The sequence below is a fragment of the Microtus oregoni genome, unplaced genomic scaffold, assembly GCF_018167655.1.
Source record: "Microtus oregoni isolate MIOR12 unplaced genomic scaffold, Mior012 000000F_ref0000247, whole genome shotgun sequence".
Classification (NCBI taxonomy): domain Eukaryota; kingdom Metazoa; phylum Chordata; class Mammalia; order Rodentia; family Cricetidae; genus Microtus; species Microtus oregoni.
In genome coordinates, this window is record NW_024543059.1 from 11,173,397 (window position 1) to 11,195,352 (window position 21,956).

At 51.4% G+C, this 21,956-nt stretch overlaps 1 protein-coding gene across 1 annotated transcript; it reads left to right on the forward strand.

The window, feature by feature from the left end:
* The first annotated feature begins 997 nt into the window (after positions 1-997).
* Positions 998-20,941, forward strand: Fah (fumarylacetoacetate hydrolase). Its single transcript, XM_041652948.1, has 14 exons — positions 998-1,193; positions 2,959-3,069; positions 3,989-4,110; positions 4,297-4,346; positions 5,852-5,942; positions 7,780-7,877; positions 7,985-8,037; positions 9,791-9,890; positions 10,883-11,013; positions 12,630-12,705; positions 14,949-14,995; positions 16,100-16,201; positions 16,796-16,913; positions 20,755-20,941. The coding sequence occupies exons 1-14, from the start codon at positions 1,113-1,115 to the stop codon at positions 20,832-20,834; spliced, it is 1,260 nt and encodes a 419-aa protein (XP_041508882.1). The 5' UTR covers positions 998-1,112; the 3' UTR covers positions 20,835-20,941.
* The last annotated feature ends 1,015 nt before the right edge of the window (positions 20,942-21,956 follow it).

Genomic DNA, 21,956 nt, shown 5'->3' on the forward strand with positions numbered 1-21,956 from the left:
CCTACTTCTAATATTTTAGATCCAGAGTCCATAGTCTTTTTCTCCCTCCCTCTTATTACACACCTGGCGCGTGTGCCAGGTACGATTCTAGGCAGTCTACCAACATTAACTAATTGAATTCTTTTATCTACTCAGAAGCGGACCTCCCGCTAGTTTTATAAAGGGGGAAAAAGGTGAGGCAGAAGAACCCTGAGAGGTTAAACAGGCGTGTCACACTTTTCCTGATCTTGGCTCCAACTCCACCCTTCACTAGCAAAAGCTCTAGAAAGCATCTCTGCGGACCCCGAGTGAAGCTAATGCAGGCAGATGAGCTGGGGTGTCTGTAGTATCCAGTGACGCCGGAGGAGCTGGAGGCAACTCTGGACAGAAGAATGGGGTCACCAGGTGGATCCCCAAGTGCAAACTGGAGGTGGGGTCCGAGAAAAAGCAGGGCTCCTAGGGAGGCGGGGCCGCTCTGAAGCACTGCGGGGCCTTGGAAATGAGGCGCCTACAGGGGCAGGGCCTTAGGGCTAGGGCGTTCTAGGTGAGAACGAATACTTGGACACAGGGGTTGGACCAGATAGATAGATGGCCCTATGGACACAGGGACGGAACGGTCCTGGGTTCCGGGATGGAGAGGGGGCAGGACCAAGGCGGGGCGTAGACGGGTCCTGGGGGAGGGCCGGGGGCGGGGCGGGGCGTTTCCGGGGTTCCGGTCATCTCTGGGCCGAATAAGGAGGACTGTTTTATGTGTACGATTGGGTGAGGTGGTCCTGGGTGAGGGGAGGTCACAGAAGAGCGAAATAGGGTCGTCCCGGGGTGGGTGCTGGCCGGTTCCAGGGTGGAAGGGGGCTGGTCGAGGGGCATGGGAATAGGGTGGTCCCGGGTCGGGTGCTGGGTGGTACAGAGGGTGGACCCGGGGGTAAGGGAGGCGCAAAGTGGGGGGGGGGGGGGGGGAGAGGCGGTCCCGAGGGGCGGGTTAGGGGTGTTGCCAGGGTACGGGTACGGGCCTCAGAGAAGAGCAGTCCCTGGATTGGGGCGGTCTCTGCGTCTGAGTGCTCCTCTAGCCCTAAACACAGCCCCGCTAACCAAACCCTGCCCGCCACGGGTTTTCCTGCTGGGTGCTCGTCAGCATGTCCTTTATTCCGGTGGCCGAGGACTCGGACTTTCCCATCCAAAACCTGCCCTATGGCGTTTTCTCCACTCAAAGCCACGTGAGCCTGGGCTCGGGCATGGGGAGGTGGGAGCTCCGGTTGGTTCCTCCCGAGCCTCGGTGGAAGGCGCCTGTGGCTCGGCTCGAATGCGGCTGTGTAGGATGTTGAAATTCAGTTTCAGCTTCTGTGGGGTTGTGCGAGAACCAGTTGCAAAGAGAAAGGGGAGCTATCACCCCTCGCCTAGACAGCAGTCCCGTGCGATTATTGTGACCCAGAAACGGACGTGTAGTCCTGCTGGCTGTTTCCTTCCAAGAAGCCGGGTGGTCGTTCACTTTACTGCTAGTCCTTGACCCTACAACCTGAAAAGTACCAGCTGACTCCCATAATTTTTGAGCAAGCACTTCCTGGCCTAGAAACTGTGCAGTCTAAGACACCAGGTTCTTTTACCTCTAGCCTAAATTCTTTCTGCTCTAGTGTGACCTGCTGGGCATTCCCTGAACTGATCACAAGCTCGGTGGGGCAAGAGAAATGAACTTTGACTTGTACACATAGTCTGATTAGAAAGAAATCTTTGAAAACGGTTTTAGTGGAGCTGAGTTATCAACAAATACATAAAGGGGTCCTCAGATAGGCAAAGCACAACCTTTTGAAATGTCTGTGGCATTTTTCTGCTTGCTTTTTGCTCGCACTGTTGCTTCAGTTTTGTAAGCCATAGAACCATGGGAACTGCTTGCACCTAATAGGAGTCAGAATTTCTTTTCTTTTTTTCTTTTTTTTGGCCAGGATTGACAGGTAGCAGAGTGCTTGGCTAGCAAGCACCAACAGAAGGAAGGAAGAAAAGGATTCCTGGCAATTGGTCGGGTTCTCCACATCTCTTGCCCAGAGGACTGCCCTTTTGTATCCTGCCTGTGCTGAATGCCTTGGTCACAAGAGCTGACTGGTGGTTTTCACAACCACCAGGCATGAGTAGATGTTGCAAGGATGCAAAGTTAATGGGTCATCCTGTCCACATAGGAGGTGTGTGGAGCCTTAACCTGTGCCAGCCAACCACCTTCTAGGGGCAGAATACTCCCTCTGGCCTCCCCTAGACAGTACTGTGCCCTCAGCAGAGATACTCTCAGTCTTTTCTGGGAGCGCCAGATGGGTCAGGCAGGACAGTTTGTGCATGCAAGCCCATCCTCAGCACTTGGTTGGGTAGTAAGGGGCTCTGGCTTGCCCTTGCAGGCGAATCTGGAGTTACTGTTCTTTTATATGCTACTAGAAGTGAAGTCTTCTGATGTGCTTAGTGTTGTGGGGCCAGGGGCCAGCCTTGACAAAATATTTGGTCTGCTGTATCCATCTGAACTCCTGCAGAGCTTTTATGGGAGCATAAGCAAAATTCATCCCTGTGGTTAGAGCACCGTTGCTTCTTCAGCACCCTGCTACCTGAGTTCTGTTGAGTTAAGGCTACCATAGAGCTGTTGTTCCAAGTTACGACACGTGGAACACTCACCACTCTGCTTCATAAGAGAAAGGCCCTGAGCAAAGTCCTAGGCCCAGTATGAAAAGGAATTCAGGTTCTTGGTAAGGTGGTGAGCAGGCAAGCAATGCTGGGAACTTTGCCTCCAGAGGCTCCCTGGTCTTCCTCTAGTCTTTGGGCGGGGGGGGGGGGGGGTTGATTAATTTTCCATCAAGAGATCACAATTTTGCTTTCTTTCTTATCCTGGTCTTTGGTCCTCTCCTTGAGAGGGTTGTCCCAAAGGAACCCACCAGTCCCTAAGTATTGGGTTTCTGTTACAGTGAATGAACTGGCCTATCAGAACTGACTGTGTCTTTCTCCTCCCAGCCAAAGCCACGGATTGGTGTGGCCATCGGTGACCAGATCTTGGACCTCAGTGTCATTAAACACCTCTTCACCGGGCCTGTCCTTTCCAAACACCAGCATGTCTTCGATGAGGTAGGACGCTATGTCATGAATTGTGTCCATTTTACTATCTACTGTGAATGAGATAGTGTTTCCTTAGTCACAGCTTATCCCTGGGTAAGTGGGAGCTGTTCTGACACATATAGGTGACAGGAGGTAGCTTTGACACCTTAGGGTGGTCTCTCAGCAGAATGTGAGCTCCTGACTCCAGTGGGTCTCTCCTATGAGATGAGGATAGTATATAACTCCGGTTTCTTTTTATCCTGGGCTATTCACGCTTTGGTGTTCTAAGGCCCAGGAAAACCTTGAGGTAAGGAACCGTGACTGTTACAGTCCAGATTTGGGGTACAGCTTGATACAGTCATCCTGGCTTTCTTGTTCATGGGGGATGGCTGCCCAGTCCTTCAAGAGAACAGTCCTGGAGCATCCATCCTTGCTTGTACCTACATAGAGTGACTGTCCTGCCCTCTAGGTGTGCAGTTGTGCCTGGGGACAGCCAGTTTGGCCTCCATGTCTATGGGGGATGGGTCTAACTTTCCTCCCTCATCACAGGTCGGTTTGTAGGATCTGCTTTTTTCCTGACACACAGGCAGGGGTGCTCATGGTGTTCCCTAAGGACCTCTTTTGTGCAGGAGCTTTGCACACATCTTCCCCATCGGTCCTCCTGGCCACCTCTGGCCCGGAGTCAGTCTTGTCACTAGACAAATGGGACTTGTGCAGTTCTGGGGTGGCTGTCCACATAATAGCTATTTGGCATTGTGAGGTGCACATCCAGGAACAGATGGGGCGTCAAGAAAGATGACCAGCTTTCTCTAGCTCTATGCAGAGAGGACAAACATATGAACAAGGGTCCCAGCTTGTGACTGCATGGAGAGAACTCAGACCCTGGCAGGAGAGATGACTCGAGGATTTTCTCAGGCATAAACCATCTCTAATCCTGTTTTGGCCTTAGACAACTCTCAACAGCTTTATGGGCCTGGGTCAAGCTGCCTGGAAGGAGGCAAGAGCATCCTTGCAGGACTTGCTGTCTGCCAGCCAAGCCAGGCTCCGAGATGACAATAAGCTTCGGCAGCGGTGAGGAACACACGGGGAAAGAGGGACGTGGCAGGGGGGATGAGGCCGGGGTAGTTGGCAGTGCCCTTATGCATCGTTGCTTGGCTGCCTGGCCGCTTCACCCAGCCCTGTTCTGGGTTGCATGCGGTGGGAGGGGAGGGCTCTGGGCCTGGAAGACCGGATGGAACCCCTGATTCTGTGTTTCAGTGCCTTCGTCTCCCAGGCTGCTGCCACAATGCACCTTCCTGCGACCATAGGTGAGTCCTGCTTCCCTGTTAGGTCATCCAGAGTAGTTTAGTGGGCCTGGCTGGCTGGGCAGATGCTTGGATCCCTGTATCTTGGTGAGAAGAAAACAGAGTGAGGACGTTAGGATTGCGTGCTGATCCCATCATGACCAAGCTCAGCAGATGGTTAGCCTCTGCTCAGGTTGTCTCAAGCCTGCTCTTCCAAAGAAACAGCAGCCTGTCTAAGTGTGTGACTAGCAACATGTCTCCCTCAACAGCAATTTGCTCCTTCTTCCTGGAAGGTTGTGGGGGAAGCACTGTGAGCTGTCAGGAGAGAGTTTTGAGGAAAGCCATGTGTGCTTGGCATCTGATTTGACCGAATCAGCAAGCTGCTGGCGGTACAGCCTGATATAGCCTGAAAATGAGATGGGCCCATCAACCTGAGGCCAGGCGTAGGCTGCATCCTTCTATGTCAGCCAAGAGAGGGAGCCTCTGCTTTTACCTGGACACCTGTGGTCTGAGAGCTGCATAGTTCTGCCTGGAAGGATGGGATTTCCTGAACCCGTTCCTCCACTCGGCAAAGTCTTGCAGAGGTTCTAATGCCCACAGCTAGGTAGAAGACAGGCTTGAGGATGGGCTCATCTCCTGTTTCCCTTTAGGAAAGTGCTCTACTTTCAAGGCAAACTAGTTCTCTTCTCGGGGTCCTTCATCCTTTCTAGTTAATGGATGCTGTGACTTCCTTTTTCTATGGTCATGGACCTGATTATTTTCTGACAAACACACTCGCTCTTGCTTCTGTGCCCAAGACTGAAGGTGGGAAGTAGTGAGCAGGGCTCAGGCTGGCTGCCCCTTGCTTAGACTGTGCCCTCTCCTTCCCTTTCCACCTCCACTTCTCATCCAAGCTGCTTGGATAGGGGTACTCAGCTTTGCTGTGGGGGTGGGGGTGGTACAAGGTCCAGGAAGATGGGTAAGCAAAGTACTGTAAGTGGGCTTCCTGGCATCTCGGTAATTCATTCACGTGTGAGAGAGGGGCACCTGGAGCTCATGGACCTCCACGTTCATCACAATCATTAGGCACTGATATACAAGTTCAAATACAGAGACAAGATGCCTTGTTCTTGGTGCCGAGTGCCAGTCACGTGAAATAAGAAGAGCCGAGCTGGGACCGGCCTGAATGGTGACAGTTTCCTGAAGATCTGCCTGCATGGGACTGGAGCTCAGTGAAGACCACCCCAAAGAAGGGTTCAGAAGTGGGGCCTAGGCCTTGCCAGGATTTAAACCGACAGAGGGGAGGGAGAAGCGAGGCTAGGGAGCAGGCATACGTTAAACAAAGGCGTGCCAAGGGTTGCCCAATGAGGGCCATAGCAGCTCTATGTGGTCCAGGTGGGAGGGAGTGGGGGCAGCCATTTCATATTTAAATCTCACTGTCTGAATCAGGAAGTGTGGGTAACTTTTTCCTGAAGGGGTCCTTGAATCTTGAAGAAGGGTATGAGTCCCTCCTCTTGGGTCACTGGCTGTTTTGGGTCTTCCTTCTGCAGGAGACTACACAGACTTCTACTCCTCTCGGCAGCACGCCACTAACGTTGGCATTATGTTCAGGGGCAAGGAGAACGCGCTGATGCCCAATTGGTATGTCCTAGACCAGACGTCGGGATGAATTCAAAATCATCTCTCCCTTCCCCAGGAGCTGCAAAGACCCTCTTTGGTCAAAGCAGTCTAGGAGGAAAACTAGAAGGGATGACGTCCCTGCCTCTGGAAACAGCAGACCTAGCTTCTGGTCCCCTCAGACTTTAGGGGTGGGGGACTGTCAAGGCCTGTGGGTCTGTCCCTTCAGCTCCGCTCTGGAGAACAGACATGGGGATGAATCCCCTGCGATGCTTGATCTCTAGATTCTTTCATTGGCCAACTGCCTATGTTCTAGCCCATGAGAATTCTGGGTAAAAAAAAAAAATCAGAAATCTAAAATACTTCCAGTCTCAAGCATTTTAGAGGAGGGAGGCTCAACCCAAATGATCTTTGTAGTAAAGAACTTGTGCATAATATAAACAAAGGCAGCACCGGGGACCGCCCTGAATCATGCAGAGAAGGCCTTGGTTCCTACTCTGTGAAGGAGCTTTCGGCCAAAGGCTGTGGCTCCCAGTTTGGTCCAGATGAGGGTAAGGAAGCACATCTTCACCGGCCTTGCCCCTCACTTCCTGAGCCCTGTTCTTTGGCTAGACGAGTTCTGGCTCCCTGGTGACAGGCAACTCCTTTAGGGGCTAGAGAGTCTGTGGATCATTTTCCCTGAGGTCACGAGAACACACAGTTTATGACTGATAAGTGCAGCCTGGCGCTGTGCAGGATGGCAGTCTGTCATATCTACACACCTGAAGTAGGAGTCTGGAGACCGGGCCCAGCCTGCTGTGCCCTGCAAGACTGACCCTTATTATCCATTTCCCTGATGCTATGGACAGTCCTTGTGGCTATATCACTCTTAGCTGCCCCTGTCTTCTCCGTGTCTTCTACCTTGTACAAAGGCCCTCTGGGATCTAGGGACTCTCAGATGATCCAAGGTTGTTAGTTATGTCTGAAAAGATTATTCCTAGGGACTGGAGAGATGGCTCAGTGGTTAAGAGCACTGACTGCTCTTCCAGAGGACCAAGGTTCAATTCCCAGCACCCACATGGCAGCTCACAACTGTCTGAAGATCCAGTTGTAGGGGATCTGACACCTTCACACCAATGCATATAAAATAAAGTTAAATAGACCATAAAAAAAATCTTTAAAAAAAAAAGATTATTCCTACATCTTCCTGGGGGGTTGGGGTATAGGTAGGCAGAGCTTTTGAGGGAGCCGCCACTCACTGTTCTGCAGGCATAACCTCTTGCTTTATTCAAAATAACCACCGGTGTGTATCCTACGCTACATGTAGTTCCGTGTGTTCATCTAAGAGCACCCCGGCCCCACCTTGCTCCGTAGTGCTTTGATATTTGGGAAAGCTCTTTTATTTCCTCTCCATAGTCTTGTCTTGCAGGCATCCTCTGAAAGTGTTCCCCAGCCTTGGATAGCTATTGTTCCAAGCAGGGCCCACAAAGGAGGCAACAGAACTCTTGCCTGTAGTCAGAGAAACCCAGGTTCTTTATTTTTCCTCCTCCTTCTCCTTCTCCTCCTCACGGTGGAGCTAGCCCTAGCTGTCCTAGAACCTACCATGTACACCAGGCTGCTACAGGCTTGTGGTCCTCTTCCCGCCTCTGCCCATTCAGTGCTGGGATTGCAAGCACACCCTGCCACCTTTTCTTATTAAACCTGACCCCCCCCCCCCGTGATGTACTGTGTTTGGTTTCTCCATTCCTCTTTCCGTGGACACTTGGGCACATGTTTGAACTTTTGAATAGTAAGTGTGAACTGACTCTGTTTCTTTCTGAAGTTTATTTTACACCACATGTAACATCTCTGGCACCCACACTCTCTCTCCCTTCTTTGTTAGGCTCCACTTACCTGTGGGATACCATGGCCGGGCTTCCTCTATCGTGGTATCTGGCACCCCAATCCGAAGACCCATGGGACAGATGAGACCTGATAACTGTAAGGGACTCCAAATATCCAGGCCCTAGCAATGCCCAGCCCCGCCCTGTTGCTATGAGCTCTGTAGTCTGGTGTTGATGGCTTCTTTTATCTGCTGTCTTCCCCAGCAAAGCCTCCTGTGTATGGTGCCTGCAAACTCCTGGACATGGAGTTGGAGATGGTGAGTTAAGTGCCGAGCCTTACTGAGTGGGATCCACACAGACCTGCAGCAGGCGAGCTCTCTTTCTGGGACAGCAGTTCACACCTGTCCAGCCACAGACAGCAGCCCCGTGACCCCATGGGACCATTGAGGGCAGCTGATGCTCGCCCTTCAGGTCCTGTGTTCGTGAATTCACCTACTCGCGAAACTTATTTGCAACCCAAATAGTAACACAAGTCATTGCCACAGGGAGAAGTGGAAAATTTGAGTCTCCTTGATGCATACACTTGTCCCCAGTGGAGGTCACACCGGGCTCCCTGTCTTCCTGTTTCAGATCTCATTCTATAAACGTGTTATTTTTCTGGTCTGCCCCCCCACCCCTGTATTTCCCACACACTCATGTGTTTTGAGTTGATTTTATTTATTGTGTTCTCTGAGTGGAGAGCCCTTGTGCGCTCCTAACTTCAAGAGGTCAGAGGTCCCTTATAGACCCGTGCTAGAAAGCCCTCCTTCACCCCTGAGCTGCAGCTCTCGATGGGGAATTCAGTGTTGATGAGCTGACGCTATCACAGATGCCATTAACAAACAGAACCAAAGTGTGGTTTTAGATAAAACAGCTGACCGTTCTGTTGATGAGTGCTGCAGTCGGAGGCTGCAAAAAACCATTTCTTTGCTTCTGGGGGAAGCAGCGTCTCACCTGTTCTGTTGGCATTCGTGGTGATTTTATATGTTCATATGTGAGCAACAAGCATCAAGCAGCCCTCGCCACCTTGTTACACCTGTGGCATGGCCTGCACCATTTCAGAAACACGCTTACACCAAGGCTCCGCTTTTTTTTTAAAAAAAAAAAACATTTATTTATAATTTAAAATCATTTTTTTTTCCCAAAAGTTTCCCCTCCCAGTCAGGCTCCGCTTTTTATTTAAATTACTCATTTTTATTATGGGAGTGCCAAAGACCCACGTGCAGCTATGAGAAATGAGGCGGAGATCCTCTGGTCTTGAACGTGATGGCATCCTTCATGCCTCGCTGCCCTTGGATCTCTCTCTCTTTTTTTTTTATCTTGATGAAAACTTGGCCCTGTCACCGAACAAATAAAACTGACCCTGACGTCATGAATCAGCTGATTCTGTGCTGTTGAAGGAGTCGCCCCCACCCCCACTCCCACTCCACCCTGCATGCACCTTTTAGTTTCCCATGGACATGACTGGAGGTTGTGTTGGTTCATGGCTGGCACACGCATCTCATTCCTCTGGGGACAGGTTGGACTGTGAGCCACTGTGTCAGGTGCTGTGGCATGAGTCGTCTACCTGATGCTTCGGTTCTACCTGATGCTTAGGTTCTTCACGAGCGTCATAGAGCTGTCAGACATTAGGTTATGCAGTATAGGGAACAAAGAAAGGAGCAGAAAGGCCTGTGGTGCCCTGAGTGTCAGGAGGAAACGGTCATGGGGCTGCTAGGAAAACAGGGCACACGTGAGTGCAGTTCTTGTCTTAGAGACCCAGTGAATTAGCACCTGGTCCCCAGGCTCTGCAACCGGCAGTGACCCCGAAGGACAGGCCGTCTTTTTGTTTGTTTTATTTTTTGTTTTTCGAGACAGGGTTTCTCTGTAGCTTTAGAGCTTGTCCTGGAGCTAGCTCTTGTAGACCAGAGCTGGCCTCGAACTCACAGAGATCCACCTGTCTCTCCCTCCTGAATGCTGGGATTAAAGGCCTGCGCCACCACCACCCGGTTTACAGGCCGTCTTGATTCTAACCGACTTTCCCTGTGACAGGCTTTCTTTGTAGGCCCTGGGAACAGATACGGAGAGCCGATCCCTATCTCCAAAGCCCACGAGCACATTTTTGGGATGGTCCTCATGAACGACTGGAGTGGTAATGCCTGGAGGCTCGGCTTCCGCCACTGCTCTGCGCATGGGCACACGGGGGTTGACTGTGGGACTGGAAGCCCAAGGACTGCAAGGGGGCTGCCGCACAGACGTGTGGCTCTGAGGATGTGGGCCAGTCGCAGCTCCCCCTAGGGGCTTCCTCATACATGGAAGGACGGTGCTGACAGTACCTAAACCTTTGTCAAGCCCCACCTATCTCCACTCCCTGTTGCCAGCACCGGCATCCCATTCTGCTGATGAAGAGCTAAGTGTGAAGGGATTTTAGCCAGTGACTGAGCTGAGACTTCAAGTTCTGCAGCCTAGCATCTGAGCCCCAGCCCTCCACCCCGATACCATGTGTAAAAGGAAGTGGGCCTCGCCCACTCAGGGATTGTCCTGTTACCCTGGACAGTGTCTCCAAGGACCTCTGTCTTCACACAACATTCTTCTTTTCATTCCTCTGTAAATGGAGACTGCTCTATCATTCCTGGCTGCCCAGACCTGAATAATCACACAGAAGCTATATTAATTACAATGCTGCTTGGTCAATAGCTTAGGCATATTCCTGGATAACTCTTATAACCCATTTTTGTTAATCTGTTATCACCACGATACTGTGGCCTACCAGTAGGGTTTCGGGCATTCTGGTATCTTTCTCCTTCAGCAGCTGCATGGCATCTCTCTGACTCTGCCTTCTCTCTCTCTCTCTGTCTCTCTCTAATATATATATATATATATATATATATATATATATATCATATATGTGTGTATAATATATATATATATGTATAGCCTGGCTATATTCTGCCCTGCCATAGGCCAAAGCACATTTATTCATTAGCCAATAAAAGCAACACATATACAGAAGGACACCCTACACATCATTCCCTGGGAGGTCTGGCTTGCCAGAGTCCTGTGGAGAGGTCCATGCAGGACAAGAAGCAGCTTGGAGTGAGCCTGTACACCATCATGAACCCTAAGCTTGCTCTTCTCCTGTAGCCCGAGACATCCAGCAATGGGAATACGTCCCTCTCGGGCCGTTCCTGGGGAAGAGCTTTGGAACCACCATCTCCCCATGGGTGGTGCCCATGGATGCCCTCATGCCCTTTGTGGTGTCCAACCCGGAGCAGGTAAACACCCCTCTGCTCTAAGTTCCTGTTTCTGCCCTTTTCTGCTGCCCTCTGAGCAAACTGAGCAAATACAGAGACAGTGCCGTGCTTGCAGGATCATGGTGCAGGTCAGACAGCCGTGACGTCAGGGCTTTCTGTCCCTCTAACAGTTCATAGGGAAAACATACTTTTGTAGCTTTTAGAGTTCTCTGCACTCAGGAAACTGCCTGGCAAAATTGAATAGCTGCTCCATAGCTCAATTTTGCTTTGTGCAATGGCTCCCTCTGGAGTCTAATTTGTAGAATGCATTGGAGTAGAGGGAAAAGTGCGTTGTCTCTGTCACTCTTCCCAACCCCCTTGCCCAGGGCCGGGCCAGGGGTCCTTGCTCCCATCCCCCACTTTGTCACAGTATGCTCTGTCTCACCCCTTCACTGCAGTCACCCTGCCTTTATGGCCTTAAGGCCAACACCGTGTAGGGCCCCAGCTTTCACGGATGTTCTCTTAAACGTAGCTCTGTCAGATGACCTCTCTGGTTCTCCCTTGTCTCTGGGTCCAACTCTCGTCCAGAAGGTTCTGCTCAGGGCTCTCTGCTTTCTCCCTGGCATTGTCTCCTGAGCCTGTGTGCTGCCGCTTTTCTCCCTCACTCATCCATGTATCTTTCTGCTTCCACAACCTGGGGGGACTTACCCTGCAAATCGGCCCTTCATAAAAGACCCTGCAAGACTTTGACTCTGTCTTCTTGGATCTTCCCTCGCTGTCCCCATCATAGCACCCACCTCTCCCCTCTGCTGGTCTCCTTCCCATTTGTCTGTCTCCCTCCACCCTCCCTCTTCTTTTCTGCCTTCGCAGGACCTGTTGGACCCCTGCCTTCAATGGCCTACATCCTCCCTCATCGTCCTCCTTCCATGTCCATCTTCACAGATCTGTCTGGACCCCAGCTGCCTCTGTCCTTCCCCAGTACCATTTATATACAGCTGTCACCACTTTGGTCCCTTCCCAACGAATCATAATCTTTGTTTGTTTGCTTCTCTTCAAAAGCAGCTTCGAGTTTAACCCTTCATGCACTTGGGAAAGAGCTGTATTCCCACCTTCATGCACTGGTCACACTGACCATTAGAAACACACAACCATTCAAATCACCCAGCGTGATCTTATGTCCCACTAAATGATTTTTGTATTGTCTTTTGGGGAAATGCTCTTTTTGCTCAATGGGCGGCATCTCTGCCTGGCCATCAGCTGCCTCCCCAGGTGTCCCAGCACCAAATTCAGCCTGCCAGATTCACTGTTGCTAGGCACTCTGCTTTCTAGGGCATCTGCCTTCCCTTCTCTATTGTCCTGGTCTTTCCTTACAGGCTCTATGGACCATCTTGCTTCCCATGATCCCCTTCCCGAGTCTGTCCTCCCTGAGATCGCTAGAGCATTGCTCCTTTGGCCCTGTGACCTCTAACCTGCTGATACACCCCCTCCTCGGCTTACTTTCTCAAATCTAGCACATGCGACCTCCTGTCCTATCTATGAACAGTGTGCAGGGATTGGGTCTCTGGAGAAGAAACATTGCTGCCACTTGGCACACTCTGTGCTGGGGTGCAGAGGCTGCTGGAACTCAGCCCTTCTCTCTGATGTACTCTTCCCTCTAGGACCCCAAGCCTTTGCCGTATCTCTACCACAGCCAGCCCTACACATTTGATATCAACCTGTCCATTGCCTTGAAAGGTATGTTTCAGGGTGAGCGGTGTTACCCATGTTCAGCAGGCAGGCATGAGCAGGTGTCGTTGCCCCAATGGATTCTGAGCTTTGCTGGGTGACACTAGAGGCACCTGCTCCAGTCTGGAGCTATATGGGGCTCTTGTAAAGAAAAGAAGAATGTGAGGGCCATCCTCCAGTTTAGAGGCATTGTCCCACATGGGAACCCTGGTCCTTCATTCTGTGTCTGCCTGCTCTTCCAGTCACAGTCTACCTAGTCTCTAGTCACATCTGTCCCTGCCACCAACCTTACCCTGCACCCCAGAGGTGTGGCGCATTTCATCAAGTGCCTCTTGGGAAGCCTGATCTCAGAGGCTCATGGGACTGTGGGAAGCAGGGCTCAGCCCTGAACTGCAGGTTGGGCAGCCCGAGATCCTGTGCTGATGACCTGGCTCCACCGAGCCTCTCCACAGACTGAACTGTGGAGTGAGTGGCTGGCTCTACAGACCAGGCTGTGGTGGGAGGGGCTGCTGTGCAGGCTGTGGTGGAGGTCCGGACTCAGCACCACTCCTGTCCAGCTTTGGGGCTTGGGCAAGTTACCAGGCAATCCCCTAGTTTGTCATCTGTGATAGAGGGGAATTACAGCCTTGGTTTGTGGTACAGTGGTGATGACCAAGGAAACGAATCCATAGACCTAAACCTAGACCGAGAACAGAACCTTCACGAGGAAGGGGCAGGTGTCATCTTTATGTCAGGGGTGGAAGAGAGCTTGCCTGGGGACACATTTGGAGACATCTAGTTCCTCAAGGCCAAACTCTAGCTAGATCCTTGTTCCCTCAATTTCTCTCCTTTGGTCTGTGATTACACACATTCTGTTCTGTGTCCTTAAGGTCAATTCCTGGGTTTCAGTCCTCATGAGAGGCAGGAAACTTGATCTCTCTCTCTCTCTCTCTCTCTCTCTCTCTCTCTCTCTCTCTCTCTCTGGACTCAGTTTCTTAAGGATCAAGTATCAGGATGCTCCATCTAGGAAAGACCTGAGAGCCACAGCAGCACCCTCCTCTGGGAATCTGCTGGCCCCATACTTTCATGTTTCAGGTCAGGAAACTGAGGCCCAGAGAGGAAGGATCACCCTGAGTCATGGGACTGTGCCTTGCACCGCGCCTCCATGTCTGTACTCTGTGCGCTGGCACCCAGTTCGTGAGCTTCGGGCAAGGGGGCTGGAGGTTAAAATACACAGACACACACAGACAGAGAGACAGCGACACGGGCCATCTTTGAATTCCCCAAGAATGCCCCCTTTACTGTGTTCAGAGATAGCCACGCCCCAGCCAAACCCACCAGAAACCACTCTCCTGCCATCAGGAACTCCTGAAGGTCTCGTGCTCAGAGCAGCTGTAGGCACTCAGATCAGGGGAAAACAAGTTGTTTACAAGAAATTCAGGATCTGGGGTCTCACTGCTCCCAACAGGGCTGGCTAGGCCCATTCTGGATCTAAGTGCCAGTGCTGTAAACTCCAAGATCGTGCTTCCACTCCCAGACACATCCTTGCAGTGCCTTCCTACCTTGCTCCTGTTCTGGTCATTTCCCTGTGTCAGTGAAGGGCACTGATGGAGAGGGACGGGATGGGAGTGAACCCACAACATCCGGGGGTACAGAGCTCAAGCCACAGTTTTGAGGTTCCAAGCTGACATCAGAATAACAGGGAGGCAAAGCTGCACTGTAGGCACCCTGACTTCCCGTGGGGCTGCAGAGCATACCTTCTGTGGTAGAGGGGCTGGATTTGAGGGGAGAAAGCACATTCTAGGGGTTCATGCTATCAGAAGATGGCAGTGCTCTTGAATGAAGTAGGTGCTTAGTAAGGACTGCTACATTAATGGTGAATGACTACACTATCTGTTATTACAGAAGTATAGCAGGTAGACCAGTTGTCCAGAGAGTCTCAGGCTGTGTTTGATCAAAGTCATATGTAAGTTTCAGCCTATATAGTGGATGTTAGGAACACTGTAGGAAGGGGTGCTCTGAAGCTGTGTCTAAACTCAGCAGCACACAGTGCTTGCTCTGGATGGGAGAAAAAAAACGATAGCTTAGGTGCATGTCTCTGCCCTCCCTGGAGTAGGTGGCCTCAGTGGGCATATCCAAGCTCTGACACCCTCTAAGCTTATTGTTCCACAGACTAAGTGAAATCCTAGCAGACAAGTGGAGCCAAGTTGAAAGCTTTCCTTTCCGATCAGTGGGACTAAATCTTATGAGTGTCTCTACTCAATCTCTGACAGGAGAAGGAATGAGCCAGGCGGCTACCATCTGCAGATCCAACTTTAAGGTGAGTTTGGGGGCCGCTGGACTGCTGTGTGGAGGGAAAGAAGGGCACAGGAACAGGAGAATAGCAGCCACCTAGGAATGAGATGACAGTCATCGTGAAAGCCTGAAGTCCCCATGACCCTGGTCCTTTCTAGACATGTGTGGCTTCACAGAGCCCTGTCAAGATAGAGGCTGCTGTCTGGATGTGACCAAAGTTTTCTGGGTGCATTTTGCATCCTGTAAGGTCCAGCCTCTGGATCCTGTGTCCTCACGGGCTGGATTGATTGGAAGTGCTGTGTGTGTGCACACATGAAGGGGCCTGAGGCTGACAGTGGCTGTCTTCTTTAGTCATTCTCCATTTTATTTTTGAGACAGGGTTTCTCCCTGAACCTGAGGCTCATGGATGGGCTAGGCCTGCTGTCCAGCAATCTCAGGGATCCTGCTGTCTCTTCCTCCTTAGTGCGGAGATTACAGGCACACATCACACCCAGATTATTACAGGCTCATACCACACTCAGTGGGCCATGGGGACTCAGTCAAACTTGGGCCCTCATGCCTATGCAGCAAGCTTTACTTATCGAGACATCTCAGCAGCCCACTTACTTCTGATCAAACCTTTAAAAATAAAACCTCACATCCCACCCTGTCATTGCCATCCTGCTCTGACATTGTGTTAAAATTACTTCAGCTCCGGGGATAGTGTCAGATCCAAGTCCTGGAGTGGGGGCTGGTCAGCCAGGCCTTACTGCAGGAGGGACAGTCCACTAGGAATGGCTCCGGGAACTCCCAGGCCTGAGGTGCTCATGAACATGTAGACCTGAGCAGACAGAAAAGGCTAAGAAGATGGAGCTTTCAGGCAACTTAGAAAAGGGTGTTGGGAGAGATGAGGTTCCAGAGGAAGCCATGTGGAAGCTGAGGGACAAGGGGGCTCAGAACCTTAGCAGGTGGACAGCAGGTCATCTGGAGAGGGACTAGAGGAAGGCAGAATCTCAACTGAAATGAGACAGACATTGTAAGGATGCATGGAGTGTGGGGGGCAGGGAAGGCATGGGCATGGAGCAAGCAAACGACATCCTGCCCAGGAAGCAGGCTGCCCACACATGTCCTCCTGTGTCTGTACCCTCAGCATATGTACTGGACCATGCTGCAGCAGCTCACGCACCACTCCGTTAATGGATGCAACCTGAGACCCGGGGACCTCCTGGCTTCGGGAACCATCAGTGGATCCGTGAGTGTCAAAATACCTGCTGGGTCCCCAAGCCAAGGATAGGCCAGTTGAACAAGTTGGGGGTAAAGGAGACCTGCGTGAGAACCAGAGCTTGACTCTGTCTCCCCAGAAAGCAGCAATCACTCCATCTAACACAGAAGGAGGTGACCTCACGGCTGTAGGCTTCTCATCTGCCCCCGCACCACCGTGGGCCTGGGGACAGGGGTGCACAACTTGGAAATGGTGAGGTGGGGTGGTGAATAGGTTGACTTCACTCTGTGAGATCCTGGCCATGGTGACTGGGAGGTGACAGTCTCTCGCCAGAGGTATAGTGCTGGGCATGGTACTGCATGGAGGTTGTGGGCTGCAGTCAGTGGAAAGAGAAGGCACAGTAAAGCAGGCCCCTGAGCATGCTATAGGCACAGGGCCTGTAATAGACAAGATGCTTACAGGAAGGATGGAGACACACCCTCTTGAGCCACCAGGACTCATCTGCAGTGGTCTCAGAGGTTTTATGGGCCCCTGTGTCTCATTATACTGTCCACAACAGAGCTGATCTATTTTATCACCCAAGATATAAATGCATGCCCTCTCCCCGCCTTTTCTCTTATAAAGGAACCTGGAAGCTTTGGCTCTATGCTAGAACTGTCCTGGAGGGGAACAAAGGCCATTGATCTGGGCCAGGGGCAGACCAGGACCTTCCTGCTGGACGGTGATGAAGTCATCATAACAGGTGCAGCCCACAAACCCCTCAGGCTGAGAATACCCATCTGGCAATGGAGCAGTCTGTCTGCTGTGCATTTACTGGAGTTTCTGGATTCTGTGTTTGCACTGTATGCCCTGGTCTATCGCATGGGCTTCTGGAAACTTCATATGTTAGTGTCCACACAAGAAACACAGTGAGAGCTCATTTTGCATCCCCCCACCACACACACACACAGCAAATTACCCAGTAATGGGGGGGGGGGCTTGCTTTCTGGACAATGTATCAAACCACGGGCAGGGGCTGATCTGAAACTGGAGTCAGAGGGCATGACTATGGTAGTACCTAAAATTCTTCCAGCCCCTTCCAGGAAGTTGGAGGCTCCATATCTTTGGTTGCCATTCTGTTTTTCACCTGTTTATCAATAGCAAGAAAGGCATGGTCCATGATTATAAGACTACTTCTTGGAGTCATCACCATTCCGGTGACCTCCCAGGGACTCACCAACAGTGTGACAATTGAGGCACTCAACATTCTGAGACTCGATTGGCCTCATCTTTACAATATGATAACAGAGCTCTGGGATTATACCAACAGCTGTGCCCTTGGTAGAAGTGTGCTGGACCCCTGCGGAGTTCCCTGGAGGGCATTCTGGAACTCTAGAGATGAGGAGTAGCTCATACCGCGGTGACTCTCATTGGCTCACACTGTGGTGTTGGCTGTGCACTATTGTACAGGTTACACAGTGAGGTTGGCACTCTGTGGAGGCCTTGCAGACTGTGAATAAGGAAGTCTGGTTTCCCCTCCAGGCAGTGGATCTGTCCAGTCCCAATTCTTGTCACCTTGGGGCATCTAAAGCCTAGAGTGTATGTTACAGCTAAAGTACTTGAACTAGTGCTGATGCGTATTCAGGTCTTCTTGCCCTCTGCTGTTTTACACGGCTGTCTCTAGAGAGATGAGAATCTTGACCTTTCTTTGAGGAAACCTATAACTATCTCCTGCCTTCCCGCCTGGTCTGCTCTCATCAGCCACTGGTTTCCTTTTGGGTATCTTCTGCTGACCCGTAGTTCCTTGATGCTGCCCTGGTACCAACAGTCTGTCCTGTGGACTGGAACGTTGGACCCATTTCCTTATTGTAGTCTGCTGAACATATTTTTAAGGTGCCCTGTCCCCTCTGTACAGCTGGTGTGCCCTAGATCACCTACAGACCCACAGCTGAAGCCCTCACAGGGCTTCAACAATAGACCTTTCAGTCAGTCCTGCTCACGGGGTCCTCCTGCTTGCTTCACAATGCTCCTCTTCTGTCCAAGATCCCCTCCTGGTACCCATCTGCTGCCCCATGCAATCTATCACCTCTTAGCATGTGATTCTGCCTGGCTCAGCTTCCTTCTCCTGCAGACCCTCTGCTAGCACAGTATCGCTTTTCTTAGAGCCGGTGGACCCCCAACCTCAGCCTGGCACAGCCTGGCACAGCCTTCCCTGCCACCTCTGTCCTCTGCCAGCAGCTCGATGTCATTCACGGTGGCAGCATGACTGTCAGCTTCCGTACCCAGCCAAGGTCTCCTGTTCCTTTCCTGTGCTGTGCTAAGAGCGCATGAGCTTGATGATCTTCTCTTACAGTTCTGGAAGGCAGAAGTCTGCTGTGCAGCTGATGGGGGGCTGCGCTTCCTACAGATGTCTGGAGGAAAGGCCTATTCTTGGCCTTCTAGCTACAGCGCCACCAGCAGAGATCTAGTCCCTGTTCCCATCAACACACAGTTTTGTTCTGTTCCTCGAACCTCCCTCCTTGCCTCCTATGACATACTTGTGTAGGTTTCCGAACCCACGCAGATAGCCTTATTTGAGGATTCTTTCCATAGTCACACCTGAAAGCCTTTACTCTGTGAAATAGGTGCCAGTGTGGGAACTGGTATCATTGGAGTTCATAGCTCAATCTGAAGTGCATAGTGACAAGCTAGGCATACTGTTTAGTGGGCTGAACCAAGGTACAGTCAGGGCTCAAAACAGCAAGCAGCACCCCAGGGTTGATCACTACCTACTTTGCTCCCACTAATCCTAATTCTGGTTAACTATGTAGAGCCTCATGGTGTCTGTGCTTCAATGTCCATGTACCCAACCAGTTACAGAGGGAAAATACTAAGAAACATTGTGTCTGTACTGAAAATGGCCAGTCTTCTTGTCATTCTTCCCTACCATACAGTGTAACTTTTGACATGGCATTTGTATTGTCTTAGGCACCGTAAGCCACCCTTAGATGATTTGAAGTGTGTAGGGACCGTGTGTGTAGGTTCTATGCAGACTGCCCAGGGGCTTACCCTGGAGACGCTGAGGGCCGTCTGTGCTTACTAAATGTCTGCAGTGCCCAGCGGTGTTGGAGGTGTGTCTGCTTCCATGCTTTCTCTTCCTACTCGCCCGAGCCTTTTGGAAATGTGTCGTTGCCCCAGTTCTGCAAAGTAAAAAAACCTAGCGGCGTATAAGGGAAGTGACTCATGGCAGATCGCACAGACGGCAAGGTCAGGATACAGTTCCCGTTGCGAGCTGCTCTCCAAGGCTAGACCTCTGCCTGTCCAGCAAGGACACCAACTGCTGTATGCCAGCTTTGTGTCTGGTGTTGCTCCAGTGCCCACCAGCCAGCCTCAGGTCTTGCTGTGGGGTCCTGTGGATTGAGAGAAAGTGCTTTTTACAGTGCTGATATGGAAAAGAGAGGAGAGAGAGAGAGAGAGAGAGAGAGAGAGAGAGAGAGAGAGAGAGAGAGAGAGAGAGAGAGAGACTGAATAAGCTGCCTCAAACAATGCAGAATTGTCTCTGCAGCTGTCAGGCCTGGAAAAGAGGGCCCCAGGGCTGAGGCAGCAAGCCCCATGGTGTTCTTGATGTTTGTACCACAGAAGGAAGGGAAAGTCCTTTTCTGTGTGGTTGTGGGAAGCAGGATCCACAGGAGCCCTGGTTTGTCCTGCCTTGGCCACAGGGCATAGGGCACCAGGACCCATATACCGCCTTCCGACTTCACGTACTCTGGCTCTCCTTGGCTCTTTCCTACTGACTTCCTCTGACTTTCCTTCATCTTGTCATTTCCCTGCTTTCTGCTGTCCTTGAAGAGACAAGTCCCTACGTCACTCCCTGCTTGACCGAGTATGCGGTAGCTTCTCGTGTAGTTCATATGAAACACAGTACAAGGTGTGTCCATGTGTACTCAGTCCTCATCCTTCACACATGGAGACCACAAAGGAAACCCACATCCTTATTCAGCGTCGCACAGGGTCAGGATTTGAATATGGGCCCCTGCAGGGAGTCACACAGGAGAAGAAAGAAACCAAACACCATCCGTTTGAGCAAGTGGCTTCAGGCATCAATCCCAAGCCTTGCCTTCTGTCCTCTCTGGGCATTCTGCTTTGGACCTGCAGGGATCTGTTCCCGGAGACTGGCACTTCACTGCCCACTGCCCTTCAGCTCACAGTTAGTCGAGACTTCTGTCTCAGCATCTGAAACACTGTGACACAAGCCCATTTCCCTCCGTGCGGTCATGTGACAGCGACATCTCTCACACCTGCCTCTGTGTCTGCTATCCTTCACGGCACAGATCTGCTGCCCATCTGGTCCACAGAACCATTGGACTTTTTGACCTCCTGTCTTCTCAGGATTGTTTGTGTTTTCTTCCACTGGCAGCTGGGTTCTCATTTCTCTCCATTTTTTTCCTTCTTCCACTGAATAGCAGGGGACCTGTCTCCAGGGTGGAGGTGTGCAAAGCCACGGGTCACCTTCCATCCTGAGCAACAGCCGCCTTTGACTGTATGTTGCCCCAGTCTGTGCTCTGAAGCACCTGAGCCCAGGAGGTCCGCAGTTCCGTGGCTGATCCTGCCCCACTGTGTTTCAGGTTACTGCCAGGGGGATGGCTACCGCGTTGGTTTCGGCCAGTGTGCTGGAAAGGTGCTGCCTGCCCTCTCGCCAGCCTGAGGTTCCGGAAACCACAGACCACAGCCTTGCCTACTGCGGACCCTGCTGCGGCTGCCCTTCATCCGGGAACAAATAAAGTTCTTTGGCTTGTGGGAAGGGCCACAGAATTCTCTGTCCCTGGTTTTGTACAGCGGGTCGCTGCTCCCATGGTAACGGTCATTAGTTCATCTCTTCCAGGCGTAGGGCTGAAGGCCTTGGTAGGGGTTCTTCGTCAGAACTCCTCAGGCCTTCAGTACTCCCTGGAATGTGGGAAGAGAATGGCCCCTAAAGTGTTCAGTACTCCCCAGAGAGATACAGCCCGTGTGTGTGTGTGTGTGTGTGTGTGTGTGTGTGTGTGTATGTGTGTATGCATGGCATGCATGCATATACACATACACGTGTATGGATGGAAAGAAAGACACATTAAACACGCACATGCATGCACGCTCGTGCGTGCACACACACAGAGGGGGGATTATTATAGAGACTAGAGACTTAAAGCTCCAAATCTGTAGTGCAGGTTATCTGGCAAAATTCTCTTTTCTCTTGTGGCTGTCACCATGTAACCAAGTCCAGCATGTATACCTGAGCCAAGGACAGAATGGACGAGAGTCCTGGTGCTCATCTTTATCCTTCATACCCATTGGAGCTCAGATGCTGCCCAGCCTCTGTCCCCACCCAATCTACACAGTAGCCTTGGCCTAGTTTCTGAGAGATGGAAGAGGATAAGATAACCATGTCTCTTCTTGGGCTGGATGAGTGAGAATCCAGGCCTGCTAATAATTCATGCCTTTCATTATTCATTCATGAGCTTTGTACCTCGCTGACCTTCCTGAGTCTTGGGAGTTTCCTGAGCTCCTCGTTTTGTTTGTTGATGTGTCTCATAACCCTTACTCCCACCTTCCTTTTAGAGGAAATATCTACACAGCACTCCGCCCCTTCCTCCAGCCTTCCCCTCTCTCTTCTGGAGTGTTCCTTGAGCCTTAGAGAGGATGCTATAGACGTCTGCTTATTTCCTCCCATTTATATCTTAGCGTGGAGCCACTGTGCCACGGCAACGGCCACTTATTCTCCAGTTCGACCCCTCATGAAACTCCATAGTAACCCCTGCCCGCTACAAAGAAAAGTTCCCCTGATAGTCGC